Consider the following 18,855-nt stretch of genomic DNA (forward strand, 5'->3'; position numbering starts at 1 on the left):
TGTAATGTTAGGTGTGTTCTTTTGATGTTGCGGGGCTTAGTGGAGGGCGGAAGACGTTTTCTGGGGTTCAGAGAGGATGCCCATATGTGAAGCCTTCTGGAGAGAAAAATCCCTTCTGTTCATCTGACAGTTAAGTAAACAGCGCAGTAAATTGAAGCATGGTGCACATGGGGTAGTGTATCCGTTAACAGTTGTGTACTGTTTCCTTTTCCATCTTTCCATGTCCATCAATTTTTTTTTTTCCTCTGTCCCACAGGGAGGCTTGGGAGCCGAAGCTTCCAGGAAATGGAATGAAATTCAGGATCAGCGAGCTGGGATTTTCCATTTCTTTCTACCTCCTGGGGGACCATCTGGATTGAAAGATGGAGACATTCGGTAGATCCTCGTCGATTTTAAGAAAAGCAAGTATTGATTCCAGGTGTCTTGAGTCTAGCAGGTTACGGGGTTCCTGAGATCCCCAAAGTGGCTTTTCTTGTTCCTAGCCTTGGAATTTAAATCCTAGTCCTGTTTGAGTGATGGAATAGGGGCAGGCTTGGTAAGTGAGAAGCTGAAGAGAGAGTGTGGAGAGACAGAGCAGGAGAGAAGACAGAGAGAAATGAATTTTTATTGCCCACAAAATGGATCTAAGGAAGCCTTATGCTGATGGAGAAAAATAGTTTTGTTATACTGCAAAATCATTCATTTTAAACTCTGGACACACTTATATACACTGGCAACTGGGGGAGAGTCAGAATTTTTTTCTGTTTGGTCCAGGTGTACCAACATTTAACTTTTTGGGAAGTTGGTGCAATTATCAGGCACAGTTGGCCACCGCAAGGTAGTTATGTCCTCAGAGGACTTTAAGAGTTCACTAAGCTTCACCCTGAAATTTAAGAACTTGGTTTCTCAGTTGTCTGCTAAGAGCTGCGGAAGTGAAGTTACTAAATATTTACCTGCCAGCAGCCTTGGCAGTTGAACATAACCACTGGAGCTTCCTCTTTTTAGCCTACTGCCCTGCTCACATGCCTACCACTACATTTTTTAAAAATCGGGCTAATTTTAATGAATGATCAGTTTAGCAAGTCCTTGAAGTAAAATGTCAAAAAAAACCCCTCCAAACTCCTATCGACCCTTTTTAATTGTTAACTCTTTCAAAGATTGAAGGGAACTTATTGACAATAACATCATTTAAAAAATCTAGTTCAACTGAGCACTGGCTGAGGCCTGGCTGTGGGTACAGCCTTCTCTGCTTGAGTGAGAAGATCATTCAGACTCCTCTGCTCAAATGAGTTTTGTCTCAAATGAAATCTCTTCTCAGCATTTTTCCTTGGTCAGCTTCATTCTCCACAGTTTGTGAGGGCAGATAGGCTTTTGAATGATGGAAGTGGCTCCTATTTCAATCAATCCATCAGTAGGATTTTTTGAGGACTTAACTGTGTGCAGAGTACTGTACTAAGCACTTGGGAGAGTACAGTTCAACAGAATTGGTAGACATGATCCCAACCAATAGATAATAGGTTGGGACTCTTCTTTATGGGAGGCGGATGGTATGTATCCATCGGAGAGGGGCCTGTGTGTTTCAGGGACATCTCAAAATTCCTTAGCGTAGGTCGACGTGGACCAATAGGAAACTGTTCCTGTCTTTGTCCTTCTGCCCCTGATATCCCTTGTCCACAAATGGACCCCGACTGGGCAGAGTCTTCTTCCTGAGGCTCTGAGGGTTTCCTAGCTTCCTTTATCTGCCTTGTCCCAGTCCTCCGATGGTTGCTGGACTGTCTAATCCGAGACCACTTTCTCACATGGTTGATTAACCTGATTATTGAGTTTGTTACTTAAGAACGGTCGAGCTGATGTGCTGATTTGAGTTTCGATGATTGGCTATAGGGTCTGTTAGATGGAATGATAGGGAGCTGAACACATGCCCAACGCTTCACAGAAGATGTTTTTTCTCAGAGATTCCCAGTGTGGGAGGCCCATTAGCTTTATTATTTTCAATCCTTTCCATAATTTTTACATTTCCCTCTGCCTTCTGTTGGTCTTTTACCTCTGTTGTCATCACTGGGCTGCAAATGCCAATGTACAGACATGTGTGAGCAAGCTTCATATTTCAGGGATATGCAATCTGACTATATTTCTGTGCTTCCAGAAGGTGAAAATCATATTTACTTCTTTCTCTCTGTCCTGTGAGAGAAAAGTTGTGTGGACTAATGAGATAGTGTCTGCAAAGCGCTTTCACAGTCCTGCATCAGTTCTTAGCATAAACTTCAAAGTACTTCAGATTTCTGCACTATTATACCAAAAGTAGGGATATCTTATTAAGGCAGGTTATTAATAACCATAAGTTCTGAAATAGTGGAAAGGGGTGTAGGAAGTTGATGACTGTACACAGTTCGGCCCATAAATCTTTCTGGAGAATTTCCCCATTTGTTTCTGTTGAGAGCCGCAAGTCAGTTTCTGTAGGGAAACTCTTACAACTCAGTACCCCTAATGGACTGTGATTCAGATTCACTTCTGGGCCAAAAACAAATGAGCTATGGAGAGGAAAGAGGGGACTTATTAGTCAAAGTAGTAATTATTGAACGCTCACTGGACGCAATGTGCTTGGGAAGTACAAGGCAAGAAGTAATGCTTTCCCTGCCCTCAGAGAACCTGCACTCTAATAAGGGTGACCTACATAAAAATATTTACAAATAGAGTAATCAAAAATAAGATATTGAATGAAATGTCATTCAATAGTATTTATTGAGCGCTTACTATGTGCAGAGCACTGTACTAAGCACTTGGAATGTACAAGTCGGCAACAGATAGAGACAGTCCCTGCCGTTTGACGGGCTTACAGTCTCGAGTACCATATATTCAAAAATGCTGAAGGTGAATATAAATGAGTACATAAGGGCTAGAGATGAATAAAGAGGTACTGGGAATTAATCAGGAAAGGCTTTTTTTAAAAAAATGGTATATGTTAAGCACTTACTATGGTGCCAGGCACTGAACTAAGAGCTGAGAAGAGAAGGTGTGATTTTAGGATGTCCTCTCTCATTGGATGTGTACCTCAGCCTCTTCATCCTCACTCTTGCCTGTTTTAGCGTGGTCACACTTGAGGAGAATAAGTGCATAAATGTTAATAAAGACTGGCTTGAACTTACACAGTCATTGACTTAATAAACCTTTGGGCAGATAAAGTAGTCGCATTGTGTAAAAATAAGATATAAAAGAAGTAAGGAGTCGCAGAGTGACATGTTCAGACGTGGTGAGGTCAGAAGTGAGAATTCACCTTGGTTCCAGCCAGGGGAGCAAGGTTTGTAATAATGTGGGTATTTGTTATGTGCTTACTATGTGCAGAGCACTGTTCTAAGCGCTGGGGTAGATACAGGGTAATCAGGTTGTCCCACATGAGGCTCACAGTCTTCACCCCCATTTTCCAGATGAGGGAATTGAGGCACAGAGAAGTGAAGTGACTTGCCCACAGTCACACAGCTGACAAGTGACAGAGCTGGGATTTGAACCCATGACCTCTGACTCCTAAGCCCGGGCTCTTTCCACTGAGCCACGCTGGTTCGTAGAGGCTGTGGGATTTTGGAGATAGCTTGTTGGGAGGGCAGCACCCTGAAAAGTACCCCAGCTCCCCTGGAATACTTGGGTCGTGTGATGGGTGAACCTTCGTCAAGCATATAACCCGGCAGGGACTGCTCGCTTCTGCAGTCATTAGATCCGGTCGGACCTCTGAAGAATGAGAGGACCTTTCAAATCAAACCCCCATCTTTAAAGATGAAGTGACTCCAGTGTTCCAAAAAGTGGGAAACGATGTGAGTTCAGCAAGCGTACTCTTGTAGCTGCCTGAATGAAAATCAATTTGCTACCGTTAGATGGTTGGATTGGCACCAAAAAGAAAATAAAAGGAAAGAGAAAAATGTAGCACTTGGGAGGGAGAACATTCAGTTGGCTTCTTCGCACTTGTGACCGGGAAAACCATGTCAGGGTTTCTAAATGTTTGTGACAGTGTGGCCTCAGTTTATGAGATCCCTGGTTCTCCTTCCCGCCCTATTTTGCAAGCACGGAGGATTCTTGTAAATCTCTGCAAGTCTGTTGCTGACAGTGATACAGGATACAGCGAAAGGGTCTTTTGTGGGGCTTCCTTTTGGAATTTAGTCTTGAGGAGGGATTTATCCAGGCTTTGTTTTGCTCTCAAGAGGTTTGGTTCGTGTGGGCAAGGACGTCTGCTTTGGGGCACAGTTGAATCGCCCAGCAGAGAGCGGAAGCAGGTAAAGGAAGTGCTGGGCATATATGGTAATCAGAGACTGACGTTTTCAAGAGCAGTGGGACCAGAGATGGAATACAGCGCTTGATGAGCAGTGATGGATAATCCAGCTCTAGAATGTCTTGAGAAAAAACTAATCTCCCATTATTAAGGCACCTGGCATTTTAATACACCTTGATTATTTCCCAAACATTTTTTTCTAGGAATGGATATGACAAAGAAAACAGAATTGGCAGGGAATCGGGGAACTCCAAATCTGCCCCGAAGCTTCTTTTCTTAGTCGTAAACTTGCTTTCCCAGGCTCCCGTGTGCCTCTGGTAATACTTTTGATTGGTGCTGTCTGGTTCCTTCTCTTGCTCAAACTAAAGAACACCAACATTTTGCGTGTAGGTGTGTTGCCAGTCAATCACATATTTATATGATAGATAGCTGTTCTCTCTCCCTCTTAGATTGGGAGCACCGTGTGGGACGGGCAGTGTCCAATTTGATTATCCTGTAACTCTCCCAATGCTTGACACTGGCACCTAATATAGTAGTAGTAATAATAATAATAACAAGAACAGTGGTATTAAGCGATTGCTATGTACCAGGCTGGAGTGGTTACAAGCAAATTGGGTTGGACACAGTTCCTGCCTCACATGAGGCTCACAATTTTAATCCCCATTTACAGATGAGGTAAGTGAGACACAGAGAAGTTAAGTGACTGTGACAACGTCACAGAGCAGGCAAGTGACGGAGCTGAGATTAGAACCCACGTCCTTTGGATTCCCAGACTTGCGCTCTTCCCACTAGGCCACACTGCTGGGCACAAAGCAAATTCTTAGCAAAGTTCACATTATTATCATCGTCATTATATTAACACTCCTGTTCAGTTCTTTTTTCACCTCAATTTTTAATTAGAATAGTTTAGCACCGTGGGCCAAAGAAAATGAATGTAAATCTGGCTCCGTTAAGCGATAGGTAGGTTTTGTTACTTAGAGCCGGCAGGTTAAGCAGAGGAATAAATCATACAACTTATGTCTGGGTGTTTACGCTAGGTAAATGTCCAATTCCACAAGATGCCTTCTGAGAAGGGCCCACACTCATTCGTACCATTTAGGGCAAAATGAGGGAAAAGCACATTTAGTACCTTAGAGGATGTAGCTTGAGAATTGTTTGATAGCTCCCACCTGAGAACTTTATATCCCTGCCGCAGCTTCCTTTTTTTTAGAGAGTACGTAGGCCGCGTGTGAGAGAAGACATTTACAGTTCTAACTTTTAGTTTCTAGTGACTTTTCCGTTATTAAGAGCGCTCGAAAGATTAGTCAGGCCCAGTCGTCGAGACGAATTCCGAGGAGGGCATGCTGCTCTCTCCTCCTTCCAGGGGAATGTTACTCTCTTGCCCTTACCTAGTCTAACACAGCTATGACTTTCCACTCAGAAACTCTTGCTCTGGGGAGTACAGATGCAGCGCTGTCTTCTATGCTCTGGTTGCCCATGTCTGATTTGGATCATGTCAGGGTCCTATGACAGCTAATGTGTAACTATTCCAATCCAAAATGTTTGTTGTGCAGGGAGAGCCCAGAACTCAGTAAGCTCAAGCTGGAGTAAATTTTATAATTCATTCTAAGTGAAAGGTTTTTAGTAAAACGTTTTTTTCTGTCACCTCTCAAAACCCTCATCTCTTAACTTGCAGAAGTCCAGCAATCGTTTTAGCTTGCCCATCTTTTCGCCCTAATAACAGATGGGCTTATTGTCCATGAATGTAATTAAATACGCCTTGAATTTAGTGATATTTTTTTCCAGTAAACTTTCTGCAGCAACAAATATCATTTGCTGGCTCACCTCTGAGTGACTAAATACATTCCTCTGTTCATCTTGAACCTACTACCTTTATGCATCTCTGAGTATCCCAGTATTGTTGGATTTAATGATTTGTAATTTTGTGTTGTCCTATGCAATAATAATGATGATAATTGTGGTATTTGTTAAGCCCTTTTTATGTGCCAAGCATTGTACTAAACACTGGAGTAGATACGAGGTAATCAGATATCATCCTTCATGATTTCAGAGGTTTCAGTCACATTCCCTCTCAATTTGGAAAGCCCTAATCTTTTCAGTCTTTCCTCCTATGCTCCACCCCTTTGATCATTTTAGCTGCCCTTCCCTGAACTGTTATTAACTTTGAAATGTCATTCCTAAGATTTAGAGACCAGAATAGCACCCGGTATTCCAGGGGTGGAATATACTATCCCAGGATTTCAGGTGGAATGTGGCTACCATCCCAGGAGAACTCAGTTGTTGTTTTTTGAAAAAACTTTCAGGGTAGAATCTTGTCGCAGTCACAAGCTTCTGTCTGGTCCGATGTTATTGACCCTTCCCAGTTTTATGGCACCTTAGAATTATGCCCTGGCATTTAGATCAGGAAAAGGCACACCCAGCTACTTGTGGGTCACCCGCTCCATCCCCTCCTGCCCAGCCCCAGGATTATTTCTCGAATGGCAACACCTCTTTTTTAGCAAATTGGTAATTGACCGAGCCCTTCTGTTAGAAAATTTCCAGTTGGTCCCAGTGTTGAATTTCCATGTGTACTGGGACAATACACAGAAATCTAGGAGACAGTAATCACTATTAATGTCATTTTTAATGGCTAACAGGGAATGATGCAACAGTGATTGACCAAAATAATAAGAATATCACAGATGTTGTAATATCTTGATCAGAAAGTTACAACACTGTCGACAAGAAGACGAATCCTCTCTCGGATTTGAAAGTGTCTTTGGCGGGCTGCGTAGAATAAATCCCTTCATCTGGATTTGACCTTCCTCCCCCCAGCCTCTCACTGAAGTAAGTTCACTCACTTCCACTTACTAGAATTTGTTTGCGACTTTAAGCAGTATCATGCCATGGCGTGGTCAACATAGGTCACCTCTTCCCCAGAAGGTCAGAAGTCAGCAGTCTGTGCGTGTGTGTGTGTGTGCACCTTGGGGTCGACTCTGAGCCAAACTCAGGCCTCAGGCTGACAACTGACACGTGGCATTGTGGGCCTAAACAGGCAACAATGCCGAGTCCAATTCCCTTTGGACAACTGTAAAGCACTTTTATTTTGAGCCTTAACCACATGTAGTAATAGTGTTGGTGTTTTAAATTGGGCAAATGAAATCTTGACAACCGTTCAGACAAACACAACAGAATAAAAAATGAGCACATAACAGCTTAAGCAGTAAAGGAAATGGCACTAAGGGGACACTGACTTTCTGGGAAATTGTTGGTATTTTTTTCTGTTTGAATTTTCCTCTGAAATAATCACCAGACTTTAAAGACTATCCTAGTAGAAGAGAAACAATAGATGGCTTTGCGAGATTCCAGAAATAGCATTCTTCTCAAAGAAGCAAAAGTCTTTATATTGGATTTTATTAGAACAAAGCCTCACATTGGTTTAGATCAATCAGAATTAGGGATTGCATCTTGGAGAAAAATCTGTTTAAGATTTGCTTCCTAAGTGAGGTCACTTTTCATACTTTACGAACTCACGTTTTATCTAGGGTTCCATTTCTATTAGCCTGAAATGAGCCTAGTACCAAATAATCAAAGCAATACCCCACAGATGAAACAGTCCCCACCCAAATTACATGCTTTCAAGGCTTGCTCTTCAACCACCCGATTCCAGCCAGGGGAATGGGAAACATTGGAGATTTGGGTGGCATAGCACTGACCCCTGGTCACTTGGATGGGGCGGTCTGTGTTATTGTGATCTGTCCTGAATCTAGCTTCCTATTTACCTAATAAAATGCTATTAATAATAAACAGATGATAATCCTCTGGCAGCCTGCATGGTAATGTTGGCTAGAATTCCCTGTGAATGAACATGGTCATTACTGATATTCTGGTTAATGTGAATAGTAACTCCCTTTATTGTGGGTATGAACTTTCTCTCCAATTTCATTGTGGGTAATAACTCTAGATTCACAGTTGGTCAATCTCGAGTCATAGGCCAAAATTCTTTTCACGTGTAATTTGTAACCCAAGTCAGTTCTTCAGCGGAATTCAAGGTCTCACCATTACTCCATCATACTGGATCCTTTAATTAACCTCCCTTTCCTCTAAAAGCAGGTTGGCAGAAAACCTGTAGATGAAACTCATTAGATTTTAAGTTCCTTGGTGACAAGGACTAAATGTCTTGCTCCTGGTACAGTCTCAAAAGAGTACTGTGCTTCCCGTTCAGTAGGTGCTCAATAAATACCGTTAACTGATTGAATCAGATAGTTGGTCTCCGTAGGACCGCAAGTGGTATCTACTGTGTTTTCTGATTCCTTTGGGATGCGTCTATTAAGGTTTAGCATCTCTGGCCAATATCTCCATTTGAACCAGGTTCCTTCTTCTTGCTCCCATCAGAGAAAGTGTAGTAAGGGTCAGCAGGGTTTGGGGTGAGTGCTGGGGTGGCTTCTTGAAACTGGCCAGGGGAGGGAGGGAACAAGACTACTGGCTATATGGGTAGGCTGGGCCCTTCTAGCCCCGCAGTTTGAATTACCGATTCACTGAAATGGAGCTTACAATCTATTAATCATTTGTATTTATTGAGCACTTACTATGTGCAGAGCACAGTACTAAGCACTTGGGAAAGCACAGTACAGCCATGAGGGTAAAACACCAAGTGTCCCTCCCAGTCCTGGGCTATTTGATGGGGATACAAGCACTTCCTTGGTTCAGAATTTCTCCGTTTCATTTGAGATGTTTCCTTTGAGACCTCTCCGAAGCCCCAGTGGAACACAGGAACGAGCCAGATACTTCTGCCTGGAATCTTCCATCAGTCTGATCGGTTTTGATATCATCTGCCCCTGGGCCCCAAATTTTGAGAGTTGGTTTCTCTTCCCTTGCAGATCTGGGGTAACGAGAGCTGGATCCACTTGATCTCAGCCCCAGCGAGAAAGCGGCTTGATAAAATCATCGGGTAACCGAGCAGCATCATGCCGCAGTCATGGAGTTGAATTGCAGTTGGACCAGGAAACCTTGTTAAAGAGGTAGATGCTAAATTCAGTTGAATTAATTGAACCATCATTGAAGTACCACAACAAGCATGAGCCTTTGCCAGGCGATGTGGGCAGGAGGTATAGCACAGTGAGACCTGCGGTTCCTGACCTCAGGGAGCTTAACATGTAATTGGACAAGTGGACAAATCTAGACAAGTGCAGGACATTAAAATCTATAAATACAAATCATTTAATCGGTGGTATTTATCGAGTGCTTACTGTGAGCAGAGCACTATATTAAGTGCTCTGGCGAGTAAAGTATAACAGAGTTGGTTGACACATTCCTTGTCCACAACGAGCTTACGGTCTAGAGGGACAAAAAGATATTGAAATTGTAAGAAAGGGATAGCAGTAGACTTGGGGAATAAGTTGGTCGAATTGGGCTCTCTTTGTGTTTGGCGTGATGCTTATAGGACTTAGAGTGTCTGTGTATTCTCTATGTTCCGGTTTGACGAACTCTTCAAATCTCCACAAGGAGGTCCTGATGTCAGCCCATCTCCCTCAGTGAAGATTTTCCAGCTCTCATCCCTGTCCTTCAATTCCTTGGTGGCTTCCCAGAGGCAGGGCTGGGGACAGCATCAGCTGCAAGTCATGTAGGGTCTTGGGCCAGTCAGGAGGCCTACCTAGTGAGAAACCGCGGACCTGCCGTCTCGTCTCCGAGGCTCAAACCAGAACCAGATAACTGGGTTGAATCGTTTCAGAAATACTAGTTATCAATTCCCCTTGTGTTGGATTGAAAATGAGCCTGGAAATGAATGTGTTTGATGTTATATTGCGGTCTCCCAAGTGCTTAGTACAGTGCCTAGCACACAGTAAGTGCTCAAAAAATGTGATAAGAATAATAAGCAGTTGGCAGAATGCATTTCCTCTTTGTCACTGCATTTCTCCTGATGTAAGCAGGACCCAAAGAAAGAGTACTTGTGACCTGAAAGAGTATATTGGCATAGGCACATCTTACTCAGTAAACTAGCCACAAGGATGGGGCACTGTAGAAATAGTCTACAGGGAGGCAAGTTTTGTCTCCGTTCTGCCGAGAGGCAGAGGTAGTTTGGGACTTGTCAAGATTGTACAGCCAGGTGTGGATGGGCCTGAATTGGGATTTGGCCCTCTGACTTGCCGTAAAGGGACTTTATTGGAGAGAAGGGAGTGAGGGGAATTTTGTTTAGGTAGTTGTTTTCTGCCAGGGTTATCCATTTCTGAGGATTCGTTCAGGCTACGGCGAATCTAAGAGGTTACCGTTGGGCTCTTATGCAATCATTGCTGCGCATCATTCAGATGCCCATCCGTCCTGCCGTGAAAATGGACACCTCTGTTTTCCAGCCATGGGTTTGAAGGGAGGGAGAGCTACTGATCCAGTCTGCTCACCCGAAGAATCGGGAAAGAGGAAAGGGAAGGTTTCATGGACCTGTTCTGCTACTCAGGCTTGAAGGATGTCCCAGTTAATGAGGAAAGAAGGGCTTTGTCTCTGTGTGCATTGAATCAGATTGCTAGCGGAGGCCACTAATTGCACCTAATCGTGCAAATGCTGGGTGATATGGAGATAGGAACCTAATTGACTTCATCAAATTGATTTCATTGTGGGATTCTTCCAGCTATCCAACGGCACGTTTTGATCTCTCTGCTTGGGCCTGGAGTTGAACCTGCATTTTTCAAGTCCCTTGTTTTGGAGAGCGCTCCCCAAGGTCAGCTCTTTGATTGCGATGTAAATGGGGTGAGGCTGTGGAGCCGTACATTCTGGGTGATGGATAGCCAATGCCAAAAAAAAAGCCACGTTTCAGCCGGAGATGCAGCTAAGTGTACGCTTTTATTCGGCTTTGCTCCATCTAAGGAGGTTCACTGGTCTGGAAAAAAAGGCTGCACATCCCCGGTGCTTTCTTTTCGAATATATGATGAGCGTGTAAAATATGCAGATTACACCAGATTCCAACGGGGACATGTTTAGCCCAAGTCCCCGCTGGGCTCGTTCAGAGGTTCTGTTCCATATCAGACGGTGTGGTACAGCTAGGATCATCGGCTGTTGTCACTAGTAAACACTGTGGCCTTGACCAACCCCCGCGAAGCAGCCTCCAGCCAGGCAAGAATCCTCTGCTCCCTGATTTTCATCCTCTGTTCCCTCACTATCTCACCTTCAGGGCTGGTATCGGATGAGGAGGGGGAGATTCTGCCATCATTCCTTCTACTTCGGGACCTCTGGCACTGTAGGTATCGCCCACCATCCTAACTCTTGGTCCTTACCCAACAAGACTTGGGGAGCCCCGGGGGTTTTCCTTGCTCTTCCAGGAATTCCTGAAATGCTGCTGACCCGCTTCTAGATCCTGGAAAATGCTTTGAAGCTTTACCGAAGACTGGACTTGAGGTCGAGGGAATGTTTGTATTTCAAAGATTGCTATGTACCACCACTGATTCTCTCGTCTTCCTCCCCCCACCCTCCGCCCCCCACACGAGTGGAAAAGCCCAAACCTTTAGCCGTAGGCCCAAGGGGACTGGTTGAGTTTTGGAAAACCTGGGTGTGTGATCCTCGAGCAGAGAGGAAGTAAATTAAAAAAAAAATCCTGGAGGGCCCGGGGCTTGTTACTGAGATGTATGATATTTGTACCACTCTGCTTTCACTAGCCTTTAAGTGCACAAGTCTATATGGATACATTTACTTTTACTTTGTGCAAAGAGCATGGGAAAAGAATGTTTTTTTAGTGGTATTTGTTAAGTGCTTACTATGTACCAGGCACTCTACTAAACGCTGGCCAAAATCAAGCTAATCAGGTCAGGCACAGTCCCTGTCCTGCAGAGGGCTCACAGTCTTAATCCCCGTTTTACAGATGAAGTAGCTGAGGAACAGAGAGTGAAGTGACTTTCCCAGGGTCACACAGCAGACAAGTGGCAGAGCTGGAATTCGAACCCTGGGCCTTCTGACTCCCAGGCCCGTGTTCTATCCACTGGGCCCTGCTGCTTCTCATTTCATTCTGCTTTGAGGTAGTCCAAAAGATCATCTTGTTAAAAATTCTGTTTATTGCAAGGGACCAGATCCCTTCATTTTGAATAGCGACTGTTGATATTGCCGTTTACATCTGAAGAACCTGCAGAGCCATAATTCAGCCAAACTAACCCAATGGGAGCTGCACTTTTCCCCTCAAATAGGGACTCTGTTTCAACCAGAGGGAGTAGCGTGGCCTAGTGGATAGAACACGGGCCTGAGAGTCAGATGGATCTGGGTTCTAATCCCCGTTCCACCACTTGTCTGCTGTGTGATGTTGGGCAAGTCACTTCACTTCTCTGTGCCTGTTATCTCATCTGCAAAATGAGGCTTAAGGCTGCGAGCCCCATGTTGGGATATGGACTGTGTCCAACCTGATTAGCGTGTATCTACCCCAGAGTTTAGTATAGTGCCAGGTACATAGTGAGCGCTTAATAAATGCCATTAAAAAAAAGAAAAAAACACACCACTAACCTTGTCTTGTTTTATGCCTTTGAGTCATCTGGACACATCTCTCCAACCTCAGAGAGATTGCTTAGAGAAAGGATCCTGTGTCCGACTAAGAGAGAGGGAAAACCTTCGGCTCCAGGGAGAGCAACTGTGACAAGGCCAGAGGTGGCTTCCCTTCCCGCTGACGATGTGTGATCACTGCCCGCGAGCAGTGTGGTCTGCTAGTCAGGAAAAGACCATGGCCTTCATAGTCAAGAAGGCCTGGGTTCTAATCCCACCTCCACCGTTCGTCTGGGCAAGTCACTTAACTTCTCTGTGTCTCAGTTACCGCAGCTGTAAAATGGGGGTTAAGAATGTGAGCCCCATGTGGGATACAGATTGTGTTCATCCTGATTAGCTTGTATCTACCTCAGCGCTTAGTGCAGCGCCTGGCCCATAGAAGTCCTTAATAAGTATCATATTTTTAAAAAGGAGCTTCTTCAGTCTACAGGGGGAGACAGACATTAAAGTGGGTTTGGGGTAGGGGAAGTTTAGAGTCTTAGTCTTCTTGATTTCAGGAGGCCTTTTTAGTTGATTTCTTATCTCCCCACTTCATACCCTCAATTCCCTCTTCAGTAAGTGTTCAGTAAATACCTTTGATTCAGCACTTTTTTTAAAAAAAGGTATTAAGTGCTTGCTACGTGCCAGGCACTGTTCTAAGCGCTGGATATATATACATATGCTAAGCAGGTTGGACCCAGTCTCTGTCCCACATGGGGCTCACAATCGGAATCCCCATGTTACACATGAAGTAACTGACGCAGAGAAGTTACGTGACTTGACCAAGGTCACACAGCCGACGTGGCAGAGCCAGCATTAGAACCCAGATCTCCCTTTCTAGACTTTAAGCTCGTTGTGAGCAGGGAATTTATCGATCAATTCTGTTATAAATACGATTGCTTGTTTGATTGATTGTTCTCTGACTCCTAGGCCTGTGCTTTTTCTACTGGGCCCTGTTGCTTCCTTCACTTTTGCACCACCTCATCAAGTGCTCACAGTGTGTGTGTAACATATATATATATATATATAATAATGTTACACATATATATATGAAATATATATGAAATATATATGTACTCTATTGCTTTCTCCTTTTTGTAATTTATTTTGTTGTCTTGATTGTTCACTCCTTGAAGGCAGGATTTGTATTCATTCATTCAGTAGTATTTACTGAGCGCTTACTATTTGCAGATCACTGTACTAAACGCTTGGAATGTACAGTTCGGCAACAGATAGAAACAATCCCTGCCCGATGACCGGCTCATTAATGAACACCTGCTGTGTGCAGAGCTGGAAGAGTACAATAGAATTAAAGACCATTCCAGTGATTGTTTTCTGGTAGTAGAGACACTGCAGAACTGTCAGCATTCCAGAGTATACGGTGAAGACTGTGAATCTTTAGCTTCACAGAGAAAGAAAAGCAAACAGAGTGTCTAAGGGGAAGACTAGGAAGTTATCTAGAAACAAGATAAAGGGTTATTCAAAGAGTCAGAAGAAGTGCTCAAAATTGAAATAACAGACTATTTCAAATGACACAGGAGTCCTGTTCAAATACATTCAAAGTCAAACAAAAGGTAAAGGAGCAATTTTGTTGACTTATTCTGTTCCTAAGAAGAAAAATAGGAAACGTTAGACTGATTTAAGTTAACCTGATCAAATTGAATTGGTTTTACTTCAGATTTGACTCGGAGAGATTGCTTAGAGAAAGGATCCTGTGTCCGACTAAGAAGAGTGGGAAAACCTTCAGCTCCAGGGAGAGCAACTGTGACCAGGCCGGGGGTGGCCTCCCTTCCTGCTGAAGAGGAGAGCAGGCGTGTTTGAGCACCAGGGGACCTCCAGGGAGGTGCAGTAGGTGAGAGAATTGCACCTCCTTCTCCTTGTCCTCCTCTTCCTCCTTCCTGTGAGTTAGTGGTCCAGAGGTGGCATGCCGGGTTGGGGGCTCAGAGGACTTTGGGTCTATGCTGTAGCATCTCCCCGCTGCCTCCCACAGAGCCTGGGGTGGTGTTTGAAGCTGTTTAGTTAGCAGAGGTTGGCAGAGAGGTTATCTTATAGAGCCATGCAGGATCCCAGCCTAGGGCCTCTTAAGGAGAGTTTTCTTTCATCCACGCTTAAGGGGCCAGGCTTCCAGGGCCCTCTGGTATGTGACAGAGAGAAATGGGATTGATAATAAATTGTGTTATCAGAGGCATTCCACTGGTTTTTAGGACCTAGGGCTGTTCCCAACTATAGAGTGTCCTACCCCTTCTCTCCTCTCTTCACCTTTCTATATCTTCTCCTTTCCCCTTTTCTCCCGCTTCTCCGGTCCTCCCTCTTCTAGCTTCTTCCCTTTGTCCTTCCCACCTTTCTCCCTTCTTCTTCCCAATTTCAAAGGTCAGAGGGGAAGGGGAGCCCAAACGTTCTGTGCCTTGGGGCCTGACATCCCCCCTGATATCCAGGAGGTGGCAAATTTGCCCTGTAAAGCTGTGGAGACATACCTGGGAAGGGCCATTTGTAGTCCCCAGTTTGAACCGTGATGCCTGTGGAGGGAGAGTAGGAACTGAGCCCCCTTCTGACTCAGCGAAGCTGGAGTTTACCTCCGAGGCAGGAGGCACGGCTCATTGCCTAAGCTTGTGCCTGAATGGCAGTTCCCCGTTCCCATTATTAATCTTAATGTCACTGGCTGTGCAAGTGCTCCCAGGGGTGTCTTTGAGGGGGGATTCACACGAAACAGAGTCGAAGCTCGGGATGGAGCAGGAGTCCTGCTGACTCCCTCCGGAGGAAGAGACCAGGGCAGGTCTTCTTGGCTCCCTGGAGAGCATTGGCTATCATCCAGCACCAAACAGTCGGGCAGCTCTCTCGGCATCCTAAGAAACATCTGCTGGCAGAGCAACCTTGAGCCAAAGCGATAGGAGGAATCAGTCTTTGAGAAGGATAATGGAAAGTGAGTATTCCCTGCGAGTGTCCACTCTGACACCCCACACCAACGTTGATGGGACTGGCAACTCATGTAAGCGTTTAGATCATGTATCAACCATTAGACAGTTAGGGGTTACGGTGAGCAAGGCAGTGGGTGTGGGCAAGTGGAGACCAGTCTTCTGGTGTCCGGTGAAACCTACTGAAGGAGATAGCTGCCGTTCCCCCAGGAAAGTAGCCTTTCCACTTGGTGGGTGCCCTCGGAGTTCAGCGGGCTAAGACAATTTGGCCTTTAGCTCCATGTCCTTCAAATTGAGGTGATTTCCTGGAGAGATTTTTGTAGTTCTCAACCATAAAACTGTTTGCTGGGGGCCAGCGAACCAAAATATTATCGGGTGGGGGTGGCAAGCACATTTATTTAGAAGCAACTTTGGGGAAAAGATATTTTGTGCCACTAATCCAGGGTGAGGCAGCCGAACCAAAAGAGGTAAATGGAGTCCTGGGATTCTATGTCGGAACAGGTAAATTAAAAGCGTGGCTGCTAATAGGTGTCACACTGCTAGCACTTAGTTTGGTTGGGTTTTTGGCTACCAGATGTTTTAGCACTTAGTAAACAGTAAAGTCAGCCAAAGAGATTCTGGATAAGAATTTTTGTTCAGAAAAAAGGGCAGTGCTGTCCAACAATTCATCATGGGCAAGATAGCTAAACGTTCAAGTTGCAGAATGTTTGAGAGTGAGACACCTGTTTAAGTGACGCAGAACTCTAGTGAGGAGCTTAATTTCAGGCTCGACTTAAACACTAGAAAATTCCAAGGGAGGAGGGACTTCGGGAGTAACCGTTGAGTTAGAGAAATGGTCACAGGATGCATGCACATCGTTGTTCTTCCCGGAATGTTCTTTCTTCAGTTTTCAGGCTTGTTAGGTGTCGATGAACAGCAGCTGCTGCCCGGCCACTGCTTTTAAGGGCTTCAGCTTTCTGAAACTCGCCCATACCAGTGTGGAGCCACGCTCAAGTGCAAACCGACCGAAGTCGTCTGGTGTAATGTCTCCAGAGCAGGCACAATGGTAATGAATCAAAGGGCCGAAATAGCTCCGATCCGCTCATTTCATTTTTCAACCTTCAAGCACACCTATCAAATCTTAACTGCAGGAGTAGGACTTGTTTACTTCAGAAACATGCACTTTGCTGAAACCTTGTTCTAAAACGATACATCACTCAGTTCAGGTTTTATGGTGTTTTTCAGGCCCCAACAAGAAAAAAAAACTAGACGGAGGTAAGGTTAGGCTGGAGCCCACGGCAGGCTGGGACTTAGCCAAGTTCAGTGCGGGTTGGGTTTAGCTAACTCTTAAGTTTAATGAAGTGAAGCAGATTTAATCTAGAGAATCTACCATAATGATGACTATCTTCTATTGCAGGGGAGTCTCTTCGGCATGGACAGCGAGGGTGGTCTTACCCTGGAAGCCACTTCTCGGAGGCCTAGGAGATTGGTTCGGAGAGACCTCGCTCCTCCAGCCCAACAAATCCGAACTTCTACATCTGATGGGAGACCGAGTGCCTCACTGAGGTAAGAAAGGCTAAGAAAAAAGAAAGGTAAGAAAGGTAGGGCATTCTTGGAGATCTTTTGCGACTAAGTACACCCAAATATTTACAATATCGGAGAGATCTGTACATCAAGCTTTGGCTTTGTACATCGAGTTCAGCCTGGAAGAGTATGCAGTTCCATTTACTTCAACAGGCTCTGGTGAATTCATAAGTGTTGGGAAATCAGATTTTTTTTTTTCCTTTTCATAATGGAGTCATTCCAATTCACTCCACTAACCCCCCAGCATTTATGTAAATCTCAATGGAAAATGTTTATAACATTCTTCCATTTGTGCACATAGGCACCGTGCATTTGTGTGGCTGAGTCTGCTGCCTGCATGTTTATAAACAGATGTGAGTGTTTGTGTCTGTTCTGTCCTCCCCACTAGACTGGAAGTCCAGTGGATCGATTGATTGATCTCACAGCGTTGGTAGAAGTTCGGAGGAGCCCCACAGCGAGGAGTCAGGGGAGGCTGTAACGCTCTCCCAGGGAAAAGCAGTCAGCAGACGCCAATGAACAATTTTACTCGGTATTTTTATTCACTTAACAGAAACATTCACTTATCACTGAAGTGCAATTTACAGAACTTAGCAGCAAATTCACATATGTAAATTTGGATTTCTTTTTTTTTTTTTTTTTTTACAAATATTACAAATGTACATCCATTAGTACAGTATTGCCATTCAATCATGCTTTTTATATACAGATCTTCCTTTAAGAATTACTCTTGAGTAAGTTCCTTTTGCTGCAGAAAATGCTGTCTATTGAACTTAATTGCTGGGATGTGTTCCCGATTGTACTGTGTTAATGCATATACTAAGGAACAGTAGAAATCTAGTGCCGGATTGAAATCAGGTCACCGAATCCAGGTTGTTTTCTGGCGTGGGCGCTCATCCTCTTCCCAACGGCAAGGTCCTGCCATGTTCCGAACTCCAGTATTCCTGACACCAGAACCTATGATGTTCTGATTTCCCTTCAATTTGGTATCGTTTCACGGTTTAGGCTTGGGAGTCAGACCGAATGAAAAAGCTCCAGGTGAGACCCCCCCCCCCCAGCGGACCCTACAAACTCAGGCCCCTGTGGCCGACGTCCAACTCAAAGCCTAACATCAGATGGACGAAGGAAGTGCAGCAGAAGTAGCAGCATTATTTGGTTGCGATTCGGGATCCAGAGTGGGTAAGCCAGACTACTTCGAGAGGGGGGTTTGGTTACAGCTCTACCTTCCGTCCCTGCCTGACCCCTTGGGCGAACAGGACGTGGGTGCGCGCCCTGCCACGGTATCGGTGTTGGCGCCACGGGCCCAGGCCGGGGGAGCCCACGTCTTCCCAACCGTCCGTCGGCTTCCACCGGCTCGGTGCCGTGACTGGCTGCAGGGAGGCAGAGTAAGGTGGCTGGATTCCTTTTCACTACAGTGACGGGTGGGGAGGAGGGGAAGACAGAACTTCACATTCCTCCCAGAGATGTGGAGGTCGGGGGAGCCCACTCGTTACGGGCAGCTAGCCAGAGGAGGGTTTGGGAGCTTTACAGAGAATGGACTATCTAGGTATGCGAAGGGACGTCTGCTTACCCTAAATGAAAAACTTCTACTTTATTTCAATAAGGTTCAAATAGCGCTTTAATTTTCTTAAAAACAAGATCCTATCAACACATCTTGAATTTATAGGATTGCATTAA

General features: G+C 44.8%; 1 protein-coding gene and 1 long non-coding RNA gene across 3 annotated transcripts in view; one reads left to right on the top strand and one right to left on the bottom strand.

The window, feature by feature from the left end:
• The first annotated feature begins 6,858 nt into the window (after positions 1–6,858).
• LOC120638761 lies at positions 6,859–18,617 on the top strand. 2 transcript variants are annotated; one of them, XR_005660681.1, is made up of 8 exons: positions 6,859–7,063; positions 9,097–9,237; positions 10,839–10,928; positions 11,379–11,444; positions 14,385–14,558; positions 16,505–16,663; positions 17,015–17,163; positions 17,570–18,617. It is a non-coding gene; the product is annotated as an uncharacterized LOC120638761 (long non-coding RNA). The 2 variants fall into 2 exon arrangements; XR_005660680.1 differs by having other exon boundaries at positions 17,015–18,617.
• The window catches only part of ADARB2 (adenosine deaminase RNA specific B2 (inactive)), a 104,115-nt gene continuing 102,192 nt past the window's right edge, over positions 16,933–18,855 (bottom strand). The window contains exon 11 of the mRNA XM_029077602.2: positions 16,933–17,173. Coding sequence (XP_028933435.2) covers positions 17,130–17,173 — 44 coding nt within the window. The 3' untranslated portion in view covers positions 16,933–17,129. The remainder of the gene's footprint in view (positions 17,174–18,855) is intronic.

Source organism: Ornithorhynchus anatinus, chromosome 13 (genome assembly GCF_004115215.2).
Source record: "Ornithorhynchus anatinus isolate Pmale09 chromosome 13, mOrnAna1.pri.v4, whole genome shotgun sequence".
Taxonomy (NCBI): Eukaryota; Metazoa; Chordata; class Mammalia; order Monotremata; family Ornithorhynchidae; genus Ornithorhynchus; species Ornithorhynchus anatinus.